Source organism: Perna viridis, chromosome 2, assembly GCF_037379345.1.
Source record: "Perna viridis isolate PV_CMFRI_1.1 ecotype Kerala chromosome 2, ASM3737934v1, whole genome shotgun sequence".
NCBI lineage: Eukaryota > Metazoa > Mollusca > Bivalvia > Mytilida > Mytilidae > Perna > Perna viridis.
In genome coordinates this window covers 5,372,139-5,391,845 of record NC_142446.1, presented here as the reverse complement: position 1 = coordinate 5,391,845, position 19,707 = coordinate 5,372,139, and the positions used below count along the sequence as shown (strand labels likewise).

Sequence of the window (19,707 nt, the reverse complement as noted above, 5' to 3'; positions counted from 1 at the left end):
TGTGAGACAATGTCTCTGTGAAATGTTGGTAGATCTAATTGTGGGAGTTTGTGGTAGAAGTTAGCTGTAGAAATTTCGTGTGTTTAGGCGTAAGGTTGAGTGTGACCCGACATGGTTTGTATCCCTGGATGAGCTGTAGGAAGAGGTACAGTAAATGATTGGCTTGGCATTGATTGGTATTCTAGTTTGTATCATTTAAATGGGGACAGGCTGAGCAGCGATGTGTAGATCTGACAAAGAAGTGGGCTGGGTGGTAACTGAGCAACTCACCGAACTAGAAATCTGCTTTTACTGGATCCATTCTCTAAAATTCCAAATTGTCACTTCCAAATTCAAATTGTAATCATTAGATTCTGCTATTCATGTTCCATGTCTTCTCTGTTCAGAATCTTTTCATCTAGAATTTGAAGTAATTCTTATTTCTTCTCTAGGCTGTCGATGATAGTGGAAATCTCCGATGTTTTCACCACCTTATCCTTCTCGATTTTCTCTTGGGTTCTGTTCATCAATCTTGTGATGGCGCTCTGTTGGGCTCTTCTGCTCTGTTTTGGCTTGTCCATTGTCATGGCACTACAATTTAAGGGAAATAGTGGGCTTGTTGGGTTAGTACTTCGCTGTCATAGAAAAGGAGATTGTTCCGTTCAACTTGTATTGGAAAAACTGAATACAACTTCACAAAATTACATTAACAATAGATACATCAGTGACATTTGACACTGTCTGTGATTGACATTTTCATGAGTGTGCTGTTGATGTTTGTGTGCATCTTGGATTACAAGTGTTGTAAATTGGTGTTTTGTTGGTAACAAATAGGGGAATTTAGCAGTTTCACACATGAGTGCATTTCCAAGTCTCCCTCCTTATCTGAGTGTATTGTCTTCATCATTCACTGACGTTGTCTTCAGTGTTCTGGGATTTTTTGGTAAACTTGACTTACCACGGGTAAGTGGCCTCCAAAAAATGACTTATCCAGACTTTAAATGAACTTACCCACATTGAAGGTAACATTTCAAAGACAAAATATGTGTTATATGATTTGGTAACAAGTGCAATCATTTCTAAGAGGCAGAGGATGTGATGTATTTTTACTGTCTGATTCTTATAAATGAATACACTTAGATAACAAGGTAATAACAATTTTGATTCTTCATTTATTTATCCTCAGGCTTAAGTTCAACATGTTTTCATGGCTGAGATCAAATTGGGTTAATTTTATGGTGCCCCTCTTCTCTCGATACATTTCATATTTATTTGCAAACAAATATATAATGATGAAAGAAACTATCTATCTGTTCAAATTATGATTTCTGATATCCGGATTTTCTGAATTTACCATTTTCGGATGGAAAATTATTGTTTTTGCATCATGATCGTGTTTGACTTCAATGGAAGAAAAGAGATCTAATTACAAGTGCTGATAGGATCGTGATGAATAAAAACAAAACAATTACCTTTTCTAAAGAATAAAACTTCCGCTAAAATAAATTCCAAAATAATTGCCACAGGACGGGAAAGTAAGGACTCCTTTTCAACATACCCAAACTTTAAAACTGACCTCCCCACGGGTAACCAAAGGCTCCCAAAGGACTTTCCCAACCTGATAACTCACTTACTACTGGTAACGGGTAATGGGAATCCAAGAACACCGGTCTTACGATAGATGATTGTTTGCATCTGTGAATTGGTACAGAAATGTCTGTTTCTGCATTATGTAAATCCATATTGTCATTGCATTGTGTATTTCATCAGTTGTTGTGATTGTCTTTGTTTCACAAAATTCTGTTGCGACTCTGTTGCTGTTATCCTTAGTTTTTGTAAGCGGTTAATGTTACAATGTATTTATGTTAATGATTGTATAAATTCCTGAGTCTTTAGCAATGGAAGGTGTTGATTCAAAGTCGTCCTCTCCCTCCAATGTACATGTTTACACTGTTTCTGTGTTTCCATTCCACTCCAGTCATTGCGATTTCATGGTGAGCCATTGTGGTCCATTTATCTTGAATGCATTTTTCACTTTGTCTTTTAACGTTCCTCTTGTTAGTAAATTGGCTGGATTTGAGTCAATTGGGCAATATTGCCATTGTTGTGTTTGTACATTCTCCTTTATTATTTGATCTATCCATTTCATTATGATTTGGCTATCACACCAAAATATGACGTTCATGATTCCAGGATTGCCAATCTCGATCCTAAAACGGTTCCCATTAATTCATCTTTGGAAGTGTCATCTCATTGGTGCGACTCTGTTTCTTGATATCACTAGTGATGATTGGTTATCTTTTACTATGTAAGCACATGCTCCATATGCTACGAGTCTAGAGTCGGTGAATACATGTAGTTCTTCTGTGGAGTTTGTGGCTATTGTGTCAGGAAAGTAGTATCTCAGAATCTCCATAGTTAATGTTTTGTGGAGTTCCTGTACAATTTCATTCCATTTCTTTTTAAAGGTCTCTGGTAGTGGCTGGTCCCATTCATACTTTTCCTTCCAAAATGTCTGCATTAGTAGTGTAAAATGGTCCAGATAACAATGAACATACAAAATCAATACTTTCCTATTTTTGTTTTTTTATGTTATTGACTTCAGCTTTTAGTGCTTCCTTTCATATTAATAGTATTATTTTGTACAGCAGCATGGAAATGAAATGATACAACTTAATGACATCAGGTCTTTTTAAAACAACATATATAAGAGACGCAATGAGAAACTTCAACCTTTATCAGGTACCTATAGAGAATCTCTGATCTTGGTAAGGCATGTGTAGAGAAACTCCAATCTTTGCTAAATACCTGTAGAGAAACAGAGAACCTCCAACCTTGGTCAGGTACCTATAGAGAATCTACAACCTTTTCTAAATACTTACAGAGAACCTTCAACCTTCAACCTTGTTGAGGTATCTATAGAAAACCTCCAACTACTGTCCTGTAGCTATAGAGGACCTTAATCCTTGGACAGGAACCTATAGAGAACCTCCAACCTCGGTCCTATGTTGGTCTGGTACCTGTAGAAAACTTCCTACCTTGGTCGGATACCAGTAGGTGAACAGAGAGTTACAATCTTGACTTAATTATAGATAAACTGTGAGCACTACATTGATTCCCCAACTCTAAAATATGTACCTTTTGACCTCCAAATTGATTTGGATCAAAATCTAAAATAGGAGGTGCACAATGGAATATATAATAAAGGTTCTGTAAAAATTCCATTAAAATCCATTAACTAGTGTAGCCTGTAAGATAAGAGATAGATTTCTCCATGTTCCCAAATTCATAAATTTGCTCTCACACACAAAACCTATTTAAAAAAAAAAGCTGATTTGACAATATCAAAGCACTTTAAGATAATACAATATACTGTGAAAGTTTTATTGTTCGTAGGGTACCAATTTTCATGGATTTCGTGGGTAGGCCAAACCATGAATTTTGGTTCCTAACGGTAAGAAGATGTCTATTGATGTTTATACTGAAAACCTCCAAACCACAAATTCAATAATCCACGAACTTGTGTGTCTTCCCTAATCCACGTAAATTGGTATCCATGAATTAAAAGTACTTTCACAGTAGAACATCAAAAACAGTGTAAGCAGCAACAAATTTCTCTTTTATGATACTCTATTCAAAAGTCTAAAGGTACATCTTTATATTGATTTTGAATGAGTTATCAGCGGCTTAATTGTGTAAATGTTTGGGTAACTTATTCCACAAGACAGATCCAGAATATATGAATGAATCTCTGAAAAGTTCAGTTTTAATTTTTGGGATTATCAAATTTCCTTGTTCAGCATTTCTTAGTTAATAAGATTTGTTTCTTGAAACATAGTTAAACTTTCCTGATATGTAACTTGGTGCTTCTTCATTGAAAGATTAATAGATTAATAGGTATATGTGATATTTAATCCTAGTTTCCACTTTCATGATTCCTAATTGAACAAGGGTTCTGATGGAGAAAAAGATTCAGCATCTAGAATAAGGTTGATAGCCTGTTTGTGGAGTTTAAGAATTTTGTCTACTCCTTCAGAGCCACAGCCACTCCATACAATACAGCAGTAGTCAATAAGTGGAAGAATGTATCCATTACAAAAAGTTTCTCTTGTTTCAATGTTCAGATATTTCTTAATCTTTGCTAGGAGATACAATCTTGATGATTAGAGCATGATCAATATGATATTTCCAGCTTAGAGTATCATCAACTTTCACACCAAGTAGTTTTTCAAATGATGAAAATTTTAAAGCTTTATCATTAACTATTATGGAAGGTATATCAATATTTGACAGTTTCTGTCTTGTTCCAATAATCATACACTTTGTTTTATTAGCACTGAAAATGTTGTCATGCAAAATCTCGTGTAGTTCTGAAATGGATTACAGGAGATCTCCTGTAGAGAGGTTGCAGAAGAAAAACAGGTATGGCGCAGTGGGAATATGTAACAAAGATTCTCTAAAAATTTCATTAAGTTCCATTCTGTGGCATAGAAGGAGTAACAAATAGGAGAAGGCATCATGCAATAAAGCATGCGTGAAAGTTTCATTGAATTCCATTCAGCGGTTTTAGAGGAATTATAGATTAGAAGATGTTCCCTTCTGATTGGCCAATGATAATTAGTCCAAGTAATGCATCTGGAAACCCCAACATTTAATCAGACAAACAGACAAATTGACATGGACTGATAGACAGTGTGGTCACTGTACACTTCCTGCTTTTAGGGGGTATAATGAAAAAGGATTTTTTTGTAATAGTTTTCAAATACAAAAAAAAATATATTTCTATCTATGTAGTATTTGTAAATTGGCATTTTATGAACTTCAGGTGTACCTGTACCTTCTTTCATTCAATAAGGGCTAGGCTCTATTGTTTAACTGCAGGATATCATTTATTTAATCTCCAAAAAGCCAGTTCAGTTGATTTGCGCTGAAAAAATTTCATAATCTACTAAGGTATTTTGATGGTGAAGGTCCAACTAATATTGGATAGTTTGTCATTGGATCAATTGGATTTTCTCAAATGGTTAAGTATGGTCTACTTTATTAAATATATCTTATGATTCCAACATGCTTATTCCTAATGGATCATTTCATGAGCTGAGAGTTGAAAGTTAAAAGTAATAGGTCATGAATAAGTCAATATCATAATACAGTGGCTTGTCTAACACTGGACACTACAGACTTGATATATAGATTAATTTCAGTTATTGGCTTCAATTATTGAAGAATCTCCCAAAAGTCCCATATATTAATAGAAATTGTCCATGATATTTATAAACTCATGGAAGATATTTCATCATAATTGATTTATCTAGGGAAGAAAATCTTCAAACACATTTGATTGGTATATTTTAGATTTAGTATATTGGTACATTTAGGTTAAAATCACTCATCCAATGAAAATTTGGAATATTATTTTACTGTATCTTTCTAACTTTAAAACTGCAGAAAAAGTACATGCCAATCAAATCAGTAAAATTTTACTTGTTTCTAGAGAATTATTTTCTCTTTATTTCACTAAATAATGATAATATCTGCATGAAGACCCCATTTTTAGTGAGCTTATGCCATCTCAAGGTGTCATTTCCACCGTGTTTTCTTCTTGGCGAGATTGTTCCTTAGAGTATTGTACACAAAATGACCTTTGGGATTTATGATCCATGGAAAAATATTGCCCCTGTTACTAATAATATAACATAGGGGTCAGAAGGCGGTTTTTTTTTGCAAAAAAACTCAAAAGTTGTTGCCTTTAGCAAAATTCTGGCAGGATAATATTGTTTTTCTTATATATCTTCAAAACTGTTAGGTTTACCCAAATTTCGACAAGGTTAAAGTGTTCAGCATGATGATGAGATCTATCTGTGGTGAAATTTTTGTTTTTAATTTGTGAAGCCATGTTGGAGTTATTGGACTTGCCCTTGCTGTTTTCCATGTTATTTCTTTCAAAAATCTTCTCCCCGGACACTATTTGACCAGTTGAAACTAAAGTTGGTATGAATGTTTCTTGCTGTATCCTGCATAGAACTGGTGTAGGGATTTTTGATCCTTCAAAAAACATGGCTGCTGTTATTCAAAATAGAAACAAAGAGGTTAGTCAGAAGTTTTTCTCAAATATCTCCAAAACTGTCAGGTTTAGCCAAATGCTGTAATGATCCTTATTATAAGGCCCACATAAGTCTTGATGGAATCAAATTTGTCAGACGGCTCCATGTGAGAGTTATTGCCCTTGAAAGGTGAAAAATGATGTTTTTTTTTTCAGTTTTCAGCAAATATCTTGAAAACTATGATAGATAAAATGAAACTTTTAGACTTTATAGCTGATTTGATCAGAAAGAAAGAATATTGTTTGGCTAGATCCTTCAATCTCAGTTTCTGCTATATAGATGACGTATTGTCTTTAAACAATCCTAATTTCGGGGATTTAATACATCGCACCTACCCAAAAGAACTTGAGATAAAGGATACAACAGACACTGTGAAGTCAGCGTCATATCTTGACCTACACTTAGAAATTGATGGTAAAGGAAAACTATTGACCAAACCTTACGACAAACGTGATGACTTTTCATTCAGAATTGTCAACTTTCCTTTCATCTGTGGCAACATCCCTTCAGCTCCTGCGTATGGAGTGTTCATATCACAACTCATATGTTATGCCAGAGCTTGCTGAAAATACACAGACTTTTTGTATTGTGCTAGAACTCTAACAAATAGGCTTCTGGAACAGGGTTATTTTGCTACAAGATTGAAGTCATCACTACAGAAGTTTTATGGTCGTCATCATGAACTCGTGGGTCGTTATTATGTATCCATCAGCACCATGAAAACTGATTTATTCAACGGGACATAGTTTGCCTTTCCTCGTTTGTCTACCATGGAATTGACTTTTTATGAGCAACTGGGCGGGTGTTTCTAGAAAAGCAGAGGGTGCTTACCCTACCGGTGCACCTGGTCCATGCTCCCAGTTTTTAGTGGAGTCCGAGTTGCTCATTTACTTTTGTTACTTTGTATGTATGATTTTAGTTACTTTATGTTCTTTGTTGTGTGTGTCTGTTTTCCATGTCTGGTCTTTGTCCCTGGATTACATTCTTTTGATTACCGCTATAACCTTGGTTCCCTTGATTACTCTTTCAGTTGCTGAAATGATCCTTATGATAAGGTCTACAAAAGTTTGTGGGGATAAAAATTTTCAGATGACTTTTTGTTAGAGTTATTGCCCTTGAAAGTAAAAAAAAAGGTGTTTAAACAAAAATTTGTGGGGATCAAAGTTTTCGGATGACTCATTGTTAGAGTTATTCCCTTGAAAGGCAAAAAATGATATTTTTAGCAGTTTTCAGCCAATATCTTGAAAACTATAGTAGATAGAAAGAAACTTTCAATTGCTGAAATGATCCTTATGATAAGTCCTACCAAAGTCTTCTTTGAGAATTCCTTGTTAGAGTTTTTGTCCTTGACAGGGAAAAATTTAACCAGGTGAGTGATTTAGGCTCCTTGTAGCCTCTTGTACAATATAGCCATTATTGGGGAGTCCCATGAATCCATGTACCGTAACAGTGTTGCAAACTGCATATAACATACATATAGATTAGTTTAATATTGTATAACAGCATTTTGATAATTTATAGTCTTTCTTTGGTCTTAGTTGAAGTTCAAGAGCATCTGTTGTCGTTGTCCATCGTTATTAACAATTTTTCAAAACTTTTCTCCTGTGACACTACTTGACCAATTGGAACCAAACTTGGTATGAAAATTCTTTAGGGTATCCTGCATAGACTGATGTGTGGATTTTTTATCTGTTGAAAAACATGGCCGCCATTACTAAATATAGAATGTATGGGTCAGACAGAAGTTTTTCGCATAAATCTCCAAGACCTTTAGGTTTAGCCAAATTCTGACGGGATAAAAGTGTTCAGCATGATGAGATCTATTTTTCCATGTAAATCTGTATAGTTATGTTGGAGTTATTGCCCTTTTTCAACATTTTTTTTGCTATTTTAAATGTTATTTATTTCAGAAATCTTCTCCTCTGACACTACTTGACCAACTGGAACCAAGTTTGGTATGAATGTTTCTTGGGGTATCCTACATAGAACTGATGTGAATATTTTGATCCTTCGAAAAACATGGCTGTTGTTACTTAAATAGAACATAGTGTCAGACAGTAGCTTTTAGCATATATCTCTAAAACCATTAGGTTTAGCCAAGTTCTTTTTTATTGCTGAAATGATTCTAATTATAAGGCCTACAAAAGTCTGGAGGAATTAAAGTTGTCAAACGACTCCTTGTAAAGAGTCATTGCCCATTTTTTTTTTACAGTTTTCAGCCAATATCTTGATAGAATGAAACTTTCAGTTGCTGAAATGATGCTTATGATATGACCTAAGAAAGTTTTGGGGATCAAAGTTGTTGGAACACTACTTGTTAGAGTTACTGCCCTTGAAAGGCAAAAAATTATTTTTTAGCAGTTTTCAGCCATTATCTTGAAAACTATAATAGATCGAATGGAACTTTCAATTGTCGGAAAGCTCCTTATTAGAGTTATTGCCCTTGAAAGACAAAAAATTAACCAGATGAGCAATTCAGGCTTCTGGGGGGCCTCTTTTTTCTTTTTCAAGTTACTGACATATTTTTTAAGGATTTTTTAAAAATTCACATCCTAACTTGAGAATCCCTGATACAAAAAACTTCAAAGTTTACACATGGTTTAATAGTTGTATACTTTAAAAAAAAAAAAAATCTTTCAGAGTAACAGGACTTTTTCATATTTTTATGTGATTTTTTTTTTCACATCTCCATCATGAGGACAAGCATATCATGGGTTCATGGCTAATATTTTTTCAAAGATATATAAAACTCAAATGGACTATACATTTAGTTATTTTGAACACACAGTATAGTTTTTCAACTTGACAAATATATGACATGGATACAGGTCCAGACTTATTAATTACTTGTAGTTTTTGTCTTTGGTGCTAGCCTAATTAGAAAGATAGTAAACAAAAAGAATGATAAAATTTATACAGTTGACATCTTAACTATCTAGTTTTACAGCAAATTTTCAAGAGGTAACATTTAAATGCATTCTGGTGAAATTGCCATTTAATGGCATAAGGTTAGATATGGATCAATATAAACCTCTCTCTCTCTCTGTTTTACAGCATGCCATATTGTACTTGGGAGATGTGTACTGAAGATGATTGTGGTACTTAGGTGTATAACTGTTATAGATCAACTATTGATATCTGGTCAGCCATCAATTAAGGTAAGGCTTTACTTAGTATAATTCTTCCTCTTTTAATTTCATGTGTTATTTGTTTTTACCTTGAGAATAGGGACTTGATAACAAAAATGCATTGAAATTGTATTGTGGTCTGGTTATAAAATAATTATCACAGTATTCTTGGAAGAGTTCCTCTATAGATTCCACTTGACCATTGCATAAAAATGATTCAATAACTATGTATGATTGGTGTAATATATTAACACTTGTGCTGTCAATTAAACTGAAGACAACATTTAGTAGGGTTACATAGTGGATATAACTTGAGGCTCAAGAGAGCCTGAATTGCTCACCTGGTTAACCATTTGCTTATTTGAAGAACTTGAAGAATGAGACTGGCTAAGTTAAAATCAACTGAATTGTCAAATGCAGGAAATGCTTTTAATAGCATTTTTATGACCTGAAACAGAATTTTGCTTGAGGCTACAGTTGTTGAATTATTTTCAAAAAACTATCTTCCGACCCTTTTGTTCCATTTTTGGTATATGGAGCCATATCTGTTCAGGGATTAAAAATCACAATAGTCATTTTGAGCACAATACACTAAAGAACAAATATGCTTATTTTTTTAAATGATCTTAAATGATTTTAGAGAAGAAGATTTACATGTTAAAAAAAAAAACCACATAAACTTTCAGGGGCCATAACTCCTACATCAGTTGACAAATGGTTTTGAAAATTTTGGCATACATGTAGGTCTGTCTCATGTTACTGAACAAAATTGTCCTCTGCCAGAGTTTTGCTACAGGCAATGGTTTTTGAGTTATTAGAAAAAACCTGCCTTATGACTCCCATGTTCTTTTTCAGTTCACCTGACCATAGGCCATGTGAGATTATTGCCATCACTTGGAGTCCGTTGTCGTCATCCTTTGTTAACAATTATACAAAATTCTTTTTCTCTGAAACTACTTGACTAATTAAAACCAAACTTGGTATGAATGTTCCTTGGGGTATCCTGCTTAGAACTGATGTGGGGATTTTTGATTCGTCTACAAACATGGCCACCGTTACTAAAAATACAACATAGGGGTCAAACAGTAGTTTTTCGTATATATCTCCAAAATCGTCAGGTTTAGCTAGTTTTGACACAGGTAAAAGTGTTTAGCATGATGAGATCTATCTCTGGTCAAATTTTGGATTTAATTCGTTAATCCATGTTGGAGTTATTGCCCTTTTTAAATGATTTTTGCTATTTTTAATGTTAATTCTTTAAAAAATCTTCTCCTCTGACACTACTCAACTAATTGAAAGCAAACTTGGTATGAATGTTTTATGGAGTATCCTGCTTAGAATTGATCTGGGGAAATTCAAACTGTCGAAAAACATGGCCACTGTTACTAAAAATAGAACATAAGGGTCAGACCATAGATTTCTGCATATATCTCCAAAACCGTTAGGTTTAGCTAACTTCTGACATAGGAGAAAAGTGTTCAGAAGATGAGGTCTATCTGTGGTCAAATATTCATTTGAATCAGTTTAGCCATTTCGGAGTTTTTGTCCCTTTTTTTTAACTTCTTTTAAAAAATTTTTTGCTATATTTAATGTTATTTCTTTTAAATCTTCTTCCCTGACATTGTTTGATCAATTAGAACAAAACTTGGTATTAATGTTTCTTGGTGTATCCTGCATAGAACTGATGTGGAGATTTTTGATCCGTCAAAAAACATGGCGGCCGTTCCAAAAAAAAGAACATAGGGGTCATACAGTAGTTTTTCGCATGTATCTCCAAAACAGTTAGGTTTAGCCAAATTCTTTCAATAGCTGAAGTGATCCTTATTATTAGGACTACATAAGTCTTCAGGGATAAAAGTTGTCAGACTACTCTTTGTAAGAGTTATTGCCCTCAAAGGGGAAAAATGACTTTTTTTTACAGTTTTCTGTTGATATCTTTAAAACTATGATAGATTAAAGGAGACTTTCAATTGTTGAAATGATCCTTATGATAAGTCCTACTAAAGACTACTTGAGTCAAAATTATTGGACAACATCTTTTTAAATTTATTGCCTTTGAAAGGCAAAATTCAATGATTCAGACTCCTGGGAGCCTCTTGTTTAGTATCAACAGTCATGTTTTTTTCACGGATCATAAATCCCAACAGTCATTTTGTGTGGGATACCATTAGAACAAATATGTATTTTTCATTGAATTCTTTACAATTGTTTTTGAGAAGATTTTCAAAGTTGTACATGCAAAAATTGCCAAAAAATCTGTTCCAGGGGCTGTAACTCCTACATCATTTAACCAATCATTTAGAAATTTTCGACATAGGTGTATCTCATAATGCTGAACAATATTCTTTTGTGCCAGAAGATTTTCGAAGTGGTAAAAATGCAAAAAAAAATGCTGTTTCAGGGACCTACATCAACTGACAAATCATTTTGAAAATAACAGCAAAGGTTTCATCTTATGATGCCAAACAATACTATTCCCTGCCAGAAATTTGCAAAAGGCAAAGGTTTTTGAGTTATTTACAAAAGACTGCCTTCAGACCCGTATGTTCTATTTTTCATCCCTGATTTTAGTAATGACGGCAAATTTTCAAAAATCATTCTCCTCTGAAACTACTAGACTTACAGGATGAAAACTTGGCATGATTGTTTCTTAGGGTTTTCTGCACAAAATGACTGTGAAAAAAACATGGCCGCCATTACTAAAAACGGAACATAAGGGTCTGAAGGCAGTTTCTTTGCAAATTTTTGGATGAGAGGAATATTGTTCAGCATCATGAGGTGGACCTATGCCGGAATATTCAAATGATTTGTCAATTGATGTAGGAGTTACAGCCCCTGAAACATTTTTTTTGGGGGCATTTTACACATGTATAACTTATAAAATCTTTTTTCAAAAACCATTGCACAGAATTCAATGACTGTTGGCATATTTGTTCCTTAGGATATCCCACACAAAATGACGGTTGGGATTTTTAATCTGTGAAAAAAAAAACATGACCACCATTACTTAAAATAGAACATAGGGTTCTGAAGTTTTTTTGCAAATAATTCAAAAACCTTTGCCTTTAGCAAAATTCTGTCAGGGAATAATATTGTTCAGCATCATAAGACGTAACCTGCTATTTTCAAAATGATTTATCAGTTGATGTAGGTACCAGAAACAGCTTTTTTTTGCATTTTTACTTTTAAAAAATCTTCTTCTCAGATAAACATTCTTTAGAATTCAATGAAAGTTTGCATATTTGTTCCTTATGGTATTCCACACAAAATGACTGTTGGGATTTTTGATCCATGTAAAAATATGGCCGCCATTACTAAAAATAGAACATAAGGGTCTTCGACCAATGCTGAAATTTACAAAAACATTCGTTGATTGATATAGGAGTTATGACACCTGAAATTGTTTTTTTCACATGTACAACTTTGAAAATCTTCTCTAAAACCATTTAAGAACATTTAATGAAAGTAAGCGTATGATTCAAAAAATTTTTTTTTAAAGATTCAGATGTCATTGTTTTCTTTTTTGAAATTCTAAAGTAAGAGTCTTAACCTTAACCATTTTTGAGTTAAAAGGGTTAGGACTTTGGGTCAAATTTATAATTTTAGGTCCGATAAGAAAACAATTTTTAATTTGATTCTATATGAAAATGCCTCCCTGTGTAATTCAATCAGATTTCAGATTTGAGTTACGGGAGGTCAAAGTGGCCAGCCCCAAAAAAAAAAAAGAAAAAGAAAAAAAAAAAAAAAAAAAAAAAAAAAAAAATTAAAAATTTTTATTTTTAAAATTTTTGGTTTGATTTTGTATTTCTATACCCCTGTCTAAGGCAGGACGTATTGTGGTATACTGTTGTCTGTCTGTCAGTCCGTCGTCCACACTTTGGACAATAACTCAAAAACACTTTCACCAACTTTTATGAAACTTTGGTGAATTGTTCATATTTATTAAGTAAGCTTCCTTCCAATTTGTATAAATGTCAAATTTTACATTTCTGTGTTATGAAGCTTTACTCTTTATATAAAGGCAGGAACGGCCAAGGAAATTTTATTCGTTGAAAAATCGTTGAAAACGGACCATTTGTTATGGTGATCGACTAATAAATATAAAAGGTACTTCATAACATTGTCGGAAATGTATGTTTTGAACAAGATAGAAATGTATGGGTAAAATATCAATACAACAAACTTAGTTAATATTGAGGTAGCCTTGATATTGCCAAATTTTTTGTGCATTTTTTATTTACTTCATTTTGTGGGGGTGGGGGTATTTGACAGGGCTCACAGTATATCTAGTTTATCATATAAATTCATTAAAAGCACAAGGACAAGTTAAAAGGGCAAAGGACATATCATGCGCTTAAAACAAAGCTCTTTATTGTCATTGGATGCCTTATGAAAATCCCTGCCTGGTATCATTGAATCAAATTTCAGATACCTCTTACTGTTTTTGAATAAAGAGGAGTTATAAGGATCATATCCAAAAAATAGACTTTTTATTTTTGGTCAAATTTAAAAAAAAAATTAACTGATTTTCAAATTTTGTGATATATTGTGTCCAAACCAGTTGTTGTGTCTATAATGAACTGTAGGTCCCTATGCTTAAGTGTTTCAAAAACTAGTATTGTGTCCATGCTTGCCCCAAGTGAACTGAGTTTGATAGCTGGGGTCACATTATTGTACACCTGAAAAGTTCTTTTTAGCTTACATGGCCTTTGGCCAGGTGAGCTATTGCCATCATTTGGCGTCTGTCGTCAACTGTCGTTGCTACAATTTTTAAAAACTCTTCTCTTCAGACACTACTTCACCAATTGGAAGCAAACTTGGTATGAATATTCCTTGGGGTATCCTGCATAGAACTGATGTGAGGATTTTCGATCTGTTGAAAAGCGTGGTCGCCATTACTTAAAATGGAACATAAGGGTCAGATAGTAGTTTTTCGCATATATATATCTCCAAAAATGTTAGGTTTAGCCAAAGTCTGATATGGGGGTAAAACTGTTCAGCATGATGAGATTTTTCGTTTTAATCCATTGATCTTTGTTGGAGTTATTACCCTTGCTATTTTAAATGTTAATTCTTTCAAAAATCTTCTTCTCTGCCACTATTTGACCAATTGGAACCAAACTTATAGTTTGAATGTTCATTGGGTAATCCTGCATAGGACTTGTACGGGAATTTTTGATCTGTTGAAAAACATGGCTGCCATTACTAAAAATAGAATAAAAGGGTCGAACAGTAGTTTTCAGCATATATCTCCAAAACTGTTCGATTAAGCCTAATTCTGACACAGAAAAAAGTAATAAGCATGATCAGATCTATCTGTTGTAAAATTTTCATTTTAATATGTGAAGCCATGTAAGAGTTAATTCCCTTTTTCGACATTTTTTGCTATTTTTAATGTTATTTCTTTCAAAAATCTTCCCCTCTGACACTACTTGACCAACTGGAACCAAACTTGGTATGAATGTTCCTTTGGGTATCCTGCATAGAACTGGTGTGGGGATTTTTGATTTGTCGAAAAAAATGGCCACCATTACTAAAATAATAAGTCCTTCCAAAGTCTTCTTGAGTAAAAAATTTTGGACAACTCCTTGTTAAATTTATTCCCCTTGAAAGACAAAATTTAAACAGGTGAGTGATTCAGGCTCCAGGAAGCCTCTTGTTAAAATGAAGTTACAGAAAATGCCTGCTTTGTTCATTCAACTTTACAAAATAAAGTCACTGAGAAGATCGAACGAAAATGGCCGCACAAATTTCTCCACTTCAATAAAATCATGTTTAAAGGTTTTGGTAGTTTGAGAAACAATTAACACTGCCTAGAGATGATGAAATTAAAACCCATTTAATTGAAAAGAATGTGAACAGTTCCTGTAAATGATTTAAAAATTTAAAAACTTCATGGGTTTGTTTTCATTCTCAACAGGAAGTAGATATATAAAGGGGAGATAATTGACAGGAAAATCAAAGCTATGAAGTTGTGTGTGGAAATATGTAAGAGAGCTTATAAAACAATTGAAAAAATTCAGTTAAAACATAATTCATTGTCTTCTTATTTTTCTGAAGACCATTTCACCCTCCATAATCATTGAAATTTTATAAACAGTTTTTTAAATCACAGGATAATTTTTTATTTAGGGTTAAAATAGTAGAAATGTATTTCTGGTTCCCATTTTATTTTTTTTTATTTTTTTCAGACCAAACCAATTCCATCCAGTCAAATATCTGTAAACCAACAAATTAAAAAACTGTGGCCTAATAGATAGAAGAAAACTAAGGCTTCTTAGCACTTAAGTTCAATTAAACCAACAAATAAAAAAACTGTGGCCTAATAGAAGAAAAACTGAGACTTCTTAGCACTTCAGTTCAATTAAATCTATCTTCTCTGAAACTTTTAAGTTGACCCAACATCTTGTTTTAGAGTTATTACCCCCTTTTATGCCATTTTTTACAATTGTTTTTGCACATTTTTGGTTATTTATATGAGTACTGTAGCAGTTACCTTAAAAAAAAAAGTTTACTGCATTATCATAAAGATGACCTTTTATCAGTCAGAATTTTATGAAGTTATGGTCCCTGAAATGGCATTGTTGGGTGTTTGTTGGTATTTTCATGTTAGTTATTTTAGATAACGCTCTTCTGAAAACTACAAGTCAGAATAGAACCAAACTTGGTATGAATATTCTTAAGGGTATGTAGGGATTTTTGATCTGTTGAGTAACATGGCCACTTTACCTAAAAGTAAACATAATTGACAAACAGCAATTTTTTGCTAATATCTCTAAAACCATTGTTAGATAGACATGTTTTGGCAGAAGCAAAGTGTTAGGCAATATAAAATCTATCCTTTGCCAAGTTTTCATGTTATTCTGTTGACCCATGTCAGAGTTATTGGCCTTGAAAGATGAAAAATGTTTTTTTATTCAGTTTTTAGCCAATATCTTAATTGATGAAATAATATTTACAATAAGGCCTACAAAAGTCTCAATTATGTCAAAATAGGAGGATAGCTCCTCTTTAGTGTTTGCCCTTGAAAGGCAAAAAATTATATTTAATGTAGTTTTTAGCTTATTCCCTGAAAATTATAATAGATAGAAAAATACTTGCAGTTGATGAAATGATCTTTGCAGTAATGTTACTAAAAGTTTCCATTCGGTTGAAGTTATAGAATACTTAAGGTTATTGTCCTTGAAAGGTAAAAAATGACATTTTGTGCAGTTTTTAGCATATTTCTTGAAAACCATAATAGACAGAGATGATCTATATGATAAGGCCAACAAAAGTCTCCACAAGTTGAAATTGGTTAGGGTTATTGTCCTTAACAGATGAAAAAAATGAACTAGGTGAGTGGATCAGGCTTCTGGGAAGCTCTAATTTGAATAACTTTCCATTCCTCAGTTAGGAGTTATTGCTCTTTGAAATTGTAATTGATATGACTATTTTCAGCTTGTGCCTTCAAAACTACAACATTAGGACTGTTACAGATGAATGATGAACTTAATTACTCAAGTTCAATATTTACATTTTCACAATAAATAGCCTGTTATCAGAGTTAAATTCTAAAAAAAAAAACAAAAAAAAAACACTGGAGTATAAAATTTTTCAATCATAAAGCTTTGTAGACCATCTTTACTGGTGATGATTAATGGAATCGTTAACTTTCTTTCACTTCCTTTACTTGAAATAAAGATGTTATACTGCATTTACCCTCTTTGTCCATGAACACTGTTTTGTCTGCAATATTTTCCTCATCTTATATGGAAATTACATACCTATCTACCCATATCCAAAGTTGAAATGAAACATTATTTTAAAAAATGGCATGGACATGATTTGTGTGTATCTAAAACATGGTGAATTCCTTTATTCTGAAAACTTGATGTAATGGATAAGTTAGAATGTATTTTGTTAGACTTTTCCTTCCGCAGGGGATGACTTTTTGTTCGTTTTCAGGTGTTATGAATTGACAGTACCAGTACGTAGCCATGGAGGACAGTTGGAAGGAGAGGTGTCTATTGATGGAAACATCCATGCAGAAATTTAGGGAACAAGTTACTAAGATTAGAGAGGCTCTTGGGTCCAAGGTACAGTAATTACTTTCTTTTTTGATGAAGAAAAAGTAGGTATGAAAGTTGCATTGAAATGAGTAAATATTTGGGGTTGAAGCTAAGTTTAAAGCTCAGACTTTTTACATGCTACACTGCACTATTGGTATTCCTTTGCCATCACATAAAGTAATATAAGCTAATCTATGTTTATCTGTATATCCATTCTGTTACTCTCTGTTGAAACACTCTTTAATGGATTTTAACTACTTGTTGTTATTTTATGTAGCCTAAACTGGCTTAGTCATTTGAAAAAAGAAATAATGTACAATTAATAAGATTACCTCATGACTTACCATATACTTATGTTTGTGTTGATAGTAATTTTTCACTGTTGACGTAAAGACATATAATTTTCTCCAAAGTCATCCTTTAGGTCTACAGATATTTTTACATGCAGTTCATACACGTGTATGCAAAAATGTGTTGTATCATTGTGCAAGGATTCACAAGTAATTTATGAAGTTTTTTGTTGATCTTTTCTTTTACTTCAATGGACTGAATTTCATCCATTAATGTACTAAATTATGGCATTCAAATTTTTGAAGTTTACAGTTCAACAAATCTTCTGTAACTCTTAATTGCTTACCGACCAAGATCTGTGAGCATTATTAGATTCACTATGAATGTCATGCACTGGTTCCTTTCAGATATTGAATTATCCCCTTCGGCAAATGCCGAAGGGGACTTAGGTTTGCACTCCGTCTGTCTGTCAGTCTGTCAGTCCGTCAGTCACACTTGGTTTTCTGGACTTTTTTTTGTAATGCCTCATCCAATTGATTTCATATTTGGTATATAGTCTTATCATGACAAGTTACAAGTTAAGTTCGAATGACGTTACGGTTGAACGATTTTTACAGAAGTTATGGCCCTTGGGCATAGAAAATTTCATGAAATTTTATGTTTTCCAGACTTTTCTTTTGTAATGCTTCATCCAATTGATTTCATATTTGGTATATAGTCTTATCATGACAAGTTACAAGTTAAGTTAAAATGACATTATGGTTGAACAATTTTTTATAAAAGTTATGGCCCTTGGACATAGAAAATTTCATGAAATTTTATGTTTTTCGGACTCCTTTTTGTAATGCTTCATCCAATTGATTTCATATTTGGTATATAGTCTTATCATGACAAGTTACAAGTTCAGTTGAATGACCTTACGGTTGAATGATTTTTACAGAAGTTGTGTCCCTTGGACATAGAACATTTCGTGAAATTTTATGTTTTCCAGACTTCTCTTTGTAATGCCTCATCCAATTGATTTCATATTTGTTAGCTAGTCTTATCATGACAAGTTACAAATTAAATTTAAATATTATTGCGGCAAAATGGCTTACATGGAACTTATGGCCCTTTGACATAGAAAATTACATAAAATTTTATGTTTCATCATTTTGATGCAAATTGCTGCTCTCATTCTAGAGTTATTTGCCCTTTAATTCATAGTAACGAAGTTTTTTTTCAACTTTCCAGGTGATAGAAAGAGAATGTCTTTATGCAGCTTTCTGTAATGCAAAAATGTTATTATCTACTGTAAAATGAAGCTCAGGTTTGATTTTGATGGAATTTGCTTTTGCTGTTCAAGAGTTATTTTCTCTTGATTGTTAAAAAATAACACCATTCATTGTTAGTTCACATATATAAAAAAATCTCATAAAGGCAATGAGTTCAAAGGACGAAAGGGGACACTGAATTGCATCAGCAATACTGTCAGAATGCTTGTTTTATTTATTCTGCTTATAGCTATACCAGAATCGTTTATAAACTATTACATTATGTAATATTCCACCAATCATAAATTAGTTACTTGTCCATCAACTAGTTGCTGACCTTTGACTTCCAAACAATCATATTGGCATGTCAATTAGTAATGCAGTCACCTGGTTAGGCTGACCCTACGCTGTCCTTACAACAAATTTAAAGTGGATTTGATTGACACATTTTCATAGGGTTAGTAGGTAACTGATAAAAGTATTCTGATTTTCCCTGTCTTTTCATGTTTTTTTATTCTGAATTAAGAGTGTCAGCTAGAAAGATAGCAGCCTGAAAATTACAGAAATGTTCACTGGGTGATTCTAACCTTTATTCTTTACTCAAAACCTATCAGTCAAATACATGTGGCAAAATAATTTATATTAACTTATGTTATATGGCTTTGTCAGCCTTTAAAAAGAAATGCCTTAATGGTCTCAGGGTAACATGCTCACTTTGAGTCAATCGTTCTTGTTCTGAACTGCATGAAATATTTGCCATACGAATGTACAAAATGTAAATCAATAAATCTATCAATAGAAACTGTCTTCATGGCTTAGTTTTAATCTAATAAAAAAATATAATTATATATGTAAAACTTTGAGCAAATTTTGCTTCCTTGATGATATCCCCTTCACTTCC

At 33.1% G+C, this 19,707-nt stretch overlaps 1 protein-coding gene across 2 annotated transcripts in view; it reads left to right on the top strand.

The window, feature by feature from the left end:
* Window positions 1–19,707, top strand: part of LOC148623438 (pleckstrin homology domain-containing family H member 2-like) — a 121,330-nt gene that overhangs the window by 17,923 nt on the left and 83,700 nt on the right. For both annotated transcript variants that reach the window (XM_088565231.1, XM_088565229.1), the window contains exons 2-3: window positions 9,138–9,241; window positions 17,159–17,289. In XM_088565231.1, the coding sequence (XP_088421357.1) occupies window positions 17,191–17,289 (99 nt within the window). In that variant the 5' untranslated portion in view covers window positions 9,138–9,241; window positions 17,159–17,190. The remainder of the gene's footprint in view (window positions 1–9,137; window positions 9,242–17,158; window positions 17,290–19,707) is intronic.